The following is a 5,419-nucleotide window of genomic DNA, read 5'->3' on the forward strand; positions in this document are numbered from 1 at the left end:
TTGTCTATTAATGTGTACCTACGCTTTTACTTGATTTATTTCTGCTACATGTCCTCTTTGAATTTATTGCCTTTACTTGTTATTACCACATACTTTTTACATGTCTCTAATTATCACGTGATTTACTTGTTAGATGCCTTAACCTGCTACATGTCTTCACTAACTACATGCCTCACTTACTACATGTCTTCACTTACAATAAATTTTTACTTGTTAGATGACTTCACTTAGCTACAAGCTTCTACTTGCTACATGATTTCATTTATATTGAATGTCTTCATTTTATCCATGTTCTTACTTGAAAACATCCTTATTCGTTTCATGTTCTACTTCCCTTTACTTAACCCGATTGGGTGACACTTAGATTGGTTGTGTGTTTATGTTTTGGGGAAGCCTTGCCTTTATATGTGGGACACTAGCTCAGTGATGCTATGTTGCTCATCTTGTTTGTTGAGTTTGTATTCCTACTTTATCTTTGCATGTTAGTTTTCTTGATATTACATTGTAAATTTTCTATGCTCGATTGTTGTAGAATAGTTACATATGAATTTGTATATATATATATATATATTTATTTGTAGATCGGGTTGCACACCGCAACAGAGATGATACTATATGTGTGTGATTGGGTTGTACATCACAACAGTATTGGTATGATATATGGGGTCGGGTTGCATGCCGCAACGGTATTTATACTATATATTTTAGATCGGGTTGTACGCCGCAACAATATTATTATGATACATATTGTGGATCGGATTGCACGTCGCAATGGAGAAGACAATTTATGTATATAATTGTGGATCGGGTTGCGCGCTGCAACGTACAAGGCATTTTCTTTATATATATATATATATATATATATATATATATATATATATATATATATATATATATATATATATATATATATATATATATATTTACGGATTGGGTTGCACGCCATAACGGAGAAGACGAATTATGGTTATTCTTGCCTATTGTTTTCTGTTATCATATTATGTTATGAGACTGAGACGTGGCGATATTCTGGGGACCTCTGTTATTTGTGTTCTCATTTCATTTACTACATGGTTATTTGTATCTCTTTCTTGTATCGCTCTTTTTGCTAATCATCTACGTAGGTTAAATATTGAGTGGGTATCTTTTGACTTAAAACCTCATCACTACTTCATTGAGGTGAGTTAAGATACTTACTGAGTGCATGGGCTCGGTTGTACTCATGTTACACTTCTGCACTTTGTGTGCAGATCTTGGAGCTACATAGTTGTGGAAGGCGAAGCCTGGTATTGAAGACGATCTAGTGTTTCAGACTCAAGCTACCTCTTATTCAGGGTAGTGTAGGACTTAAATTCTGTTTATGTATGCTTCAAACAGATATTGTATATTTTTATATCAGTTTTGTAAATCTAATTCTTAAAGGCTCATGACTTGTACTACAAAATCCTTGGGTTATTGTTAGAAATTTAGTTATTTCGCTTATTGACTTCATATAAATTTAAATAAAATTATGTTGATTGTTATTTGGCTTACCTAGCGGGTTTGGGTTAGGTACCATCACGGCTAGGGGAATTTTGGGTTGTGACATTTTCATACCAAAGTCTTATCGGCTCACGACTTGTATTACCAATCCATGGGTTAATATATAGAAGTTCAATTATTTCACTTGATGAGTTCTTATTTATCTTCATTGGAATTGTGTAATTGTTGTTTGGCTTACCTAGCGGGTTGGGTTAGGTGTCATCACGACTAGTGGATTTTGAGTCGTGGCATTTGCATTGTCCTAGTAAGTTCTTCATAGTCAATATGAACTTTGTGGCTATCTTCTAGGGCGTTTAATTTAGATGGGTTACCATTCGTCAATATTTTTCTAAGTTCCTCGTCCTCCGTTTTATCAATATCTTCATGTCCTTAATTTTTTTGTTCCGATCTAATCCAATCTCTTAAACATACTAGCACTTCCTAAGTGTTGCTTCATAATGAGTGATGTCTGTCTCCTAATTGACGTCTTGCTTGACTAAATGCGCTCTCTGATGTGATGGTTGAAATTGGCACATTTAGCACGTCCCGAGCCATTGCCAAAAAAATGGAAAACTGCTTTTCATTTTTCTTTCACCATGCCAATGGTAAAAATTCCTTTGTGCGGGGATCCATTTGCTTTTGTAAGTAGAATTAAAGTTCATCAATATTCCTGCTGCTGGTTTGAATAGAAAAAAATGTAGGACCAAATTCTAAAACTATCAAGGCCATCATCTTCATCTATAGTAGCACATGTTGAAGTAGAACTACATGAAAGAGTTGGGTTAACATTTCCTACAACATTAGCAGCACTGTATATTAAATTTGCATAATAATTATATAATTTCTATAAATAATTATCTAGCTTGTTCATACAAGAATATATATCTAAAATTTCAGTTTTTTCAATCTCACTATAAGTGTACAACGCACTGACTAATTGGTGACAATTAGACATCTTAATAGCTTGATTTGAAAAAGCACCAATTAGGTAAATAGGAGAAATTGAAAAGAAATATTTTTTAAATTTTTCTTGTATTTTTTCAAAAACATCCTTATTTTTATTTCTTCTTAAATCAGAGAGAAAGAATTTTTTTAGCTATATGTACCAAAACCAAGTTTTTAGTCAAATTATCCCTTGTCTTGTGGGGTAGGTCTAACTTTGTCCTTTATTCATTACCCTAAGTACCTATTGTCCTTTAAGTATGCTAAACTTAGATTTAACATAAAGACCCAAAAGAAGACCAAAAAACTAACGGTAGTTTCACTAAGTTAATTGAATAAAGAAACTTTCGGTACTCAAATTCTGCGGAACCGATATAGTGAATCATAAGAGTTCTTTTTTGTATCATTTTGTTTCAAACTTTTCAAACAAAGAGTTAGGTGAGCTTTCAAATATAGATTGAGTTAATACGTGTAGACGTGTAGTTTACGGGAAAGAGCAAGTTCAAAGTATATACACCATGTCCTTGTCGCTTGATTTGATAAATTCACTGTAGATCAAAAGCTCATCGACCATTCCTCATTAATCTGGCGATGCTAAAAAATTAATATTTTTTTTTGGTAATTATATTTTCCATTAATCACCAAAGAAGTCATTACAAAACAGTAGAGTCATCCTCGACTCACTTAATCTTTACATAATTCTAACTCTATCCTATAGTATGAGCAGTACATAAGAAAACTATACAAGAGGCTGGTTAGTTACTACATTGTTTTCAAAACATAAGTTGCTGCATTTGTGCCCTCATTCCTCCTTGAGCTCTAATATTGCAAACACATGCCACTTCTCTTGCTATTTGATCTGCAGTCCTCGTTCTCTCTTCAAATATTCTACTGTTTCTCTCCCTCCATATCCCATATATGTATTCTGCATATACCATTTTCATTATTCTGGCTTTACATGATTTCCCCTTAGCTTGTGTTACTACCCATGCCATCATCTGATTATAAGATTGCATTGAATTCACATGAATTCGTATCCATTGCATAAGCTTTTCCCATACTGTTTTAGCAAACCTGCATTCACCAAACAGATGTGCATGTGATTCATCTGCTCCATTGCATAAGCAGCATCTTGAACTTACTTGAATTCCCCAGTTTGCAAGCCTATCTGTTGTCAGTAATCTCCCATGACATTGCATCCACATAGTGAATCTTGCTTTGGGCCTAGCTTCATTGTGGAACATTTAAGTTCTCCATGTCACCTTGCTGTAATTTCCCAAAATGCCTAAGTAAATTTGCTTGATACTACTCTGCCTGTATTGTACTGTAGGCATTTGTTGAATCACCTCTCTTGCCTCCGTGATCTTTCTCACCATCCAACTTGCCTGTTGGGGTATATTCATCTCCACTATGCTTTGCCCTTTTATGTAGTATGTGTGGATTCATTTTATCCACATTTTGTCTTTCTTCTGTGCCAGATCCCAATATACTTTAGTGATAGCAGCTTTATTCCACACTCTGATATTCAGCACATTATACCCTCCAGCAGATTTAGGTAAGCACATTCTATCCCATGCTATCAAAGTTCTCTTTGTAATTGTATTAGAGCCAGACCATATATAGCTTCTGCAATATGACTCTATTAGATTCATCACTTTAGCTGGTAGAATAAATATTTGGGACCAGTAAGATTGGATACCAAATATCACTGTTTGGACTAACTGCACCCTTCCAGCATTAGATAGTTTTCGAGCTGTCCAAGAGGAAATCCTTGCAACTATTCTGTCAATCAGTGGTTGACATTGCATAGTTGATAGCTTCTTTGTATCCAGTGGGATGCCCAGATATTTGAAAGGTAACTCCCCAAGTAAGTATCCAGTCTGCTGTAGAATTTCCTGTCTAGTATCCTGAGCAACTCCTCCAAAATAGATTGCACTCTTATTGGGATTAGCTAGCAGTCCAGATGCAGCAGAAAACTGCATAAAACAAGCATGTAAAGTGGAGACAAACTTACTATCACCCCTAGCAAACATCAGTAGGTCATCTTCAAAGCTGAGGTGAGTTATATCCAGCTTACCACATCTAGGGTGATACCTGTATTCCTTAACATGTTTCAATCCTTTGAGCAGCCTGCTTAGGCATTCCATTGCAATTGCAAATAGAAATGGTGATATGGGATCACCCTGCCTGAGTCCTTTAGTAGCTTCAAAAGGCTTTCTCCCTATTTATCATGACTGAATAGCTCACTGATGATACACAAGCTCTCACCCAGTTATTGAATTTTGTGGGAAAGCATAGATATTCTAACAGTTGTTCCAAATACACCCATTCAACTGAGTCATATGCTTTCATCATGTCAACCTTCATCATACATCTAGGAGATATATGTTTCCTGCTATAGGCCTTAACTAGCTCATGAGCAAGAATGATGTTATCTGCTATTTTCCTCCCTGGGATGAACCCTGCTTGGGCTTCAGATATGATGTACGGCATGATCTTCTGTAATCTACCGGCTATGACTTTAAGATAAGCTTTTATAACACAGTGCATCAAGCAATAGGCCTGAAATCCTTAATTGTTACTGGATTAGGAATTTTTGGCAGAAAAGTGATAGTAGTGCAGTTGATTGCTGGAAACATCACCCCTGTGTAGAAAAATTCTTTCACTGCAGCATACACTTCTTCTTTGATCAATGGCCATGCTTTCTTGAAGAATTCTGCATTGTATCCATCTATGCCCGGTGCTTTATCACTTCCTATTCCCTTCAGAGCTTCATCTATCTTTTGTCTAGTAACTTCAGCAATCAGGTCTTGTTGTTGTTGCTGTGTTAAGGTTGGTCCTTCCCTCATTACCATCTTGTCCACAGCAGGAAGTACATGTGCACTAGTTCCCATTAAGCTTTTGTAGAAGGATACAATCTCCTCCTTTACAGCTGCATGATCTGTTATGGTATTTC

General features: G+C 35.7%; 1 protein-coding gene across 1 annotated transcript; it reads right to left on the reverse strand.

Moving 5' to 3' along the window:
• Positions 1 to 3,905: 3,905 nt before the first annotated feature.
• Positions 3,906 to 4,956, reverse strand: LOC109242982. The gene is made up of 2 exons (XM_019409877.1): positions 4,836 to 4,956; positions 3,906 to 4,684 (listed from the first exon to the last, which is right to left on the reverse strand). The coding sequence occupies exons 1-2, from the start codon at positions 4,954 to 4,956 to the stop codon at positions 3,906 to 3,908; spliced, it is 900 nt and encodes a 299-aa protein (XP_019265422.1).
• Between the last annotated feature and the right edge of the window lie 463 nt (positions 4,957 to 5,419).

This window comes from Nicotiana attenuata, unplaced genomic scaffold (assembly GCF_001879085.1).
Source record: "Nicotiana attenuata strain UT unplaced genomic scaffold, NIATTr2, whole genome shotgun sequence".
Classification (NCBI taxonomy): Eukaryota; Viridiplantae; Streptophyta; class Magnoliopsida; order Solanales; family Solanaceae; genus Nicotiana; species Nicotiana attenuata.

Coding starts and splice junctions, on each gene's coding strand:
- LOC109242982 (XM_019409877.1), bottom strand. CDS start 4,956: ATGCCGTACATCATATCTGAAGCCCAAGCAGGGTTCATCCCAGGGAGG. Junction 4,685..4,835: donor GAAACATATATCTCCTAGAT/GTATGATGAAGG, acceptor CATGATAAATAG/GGAGAAAGCCTTTTGAAGCT.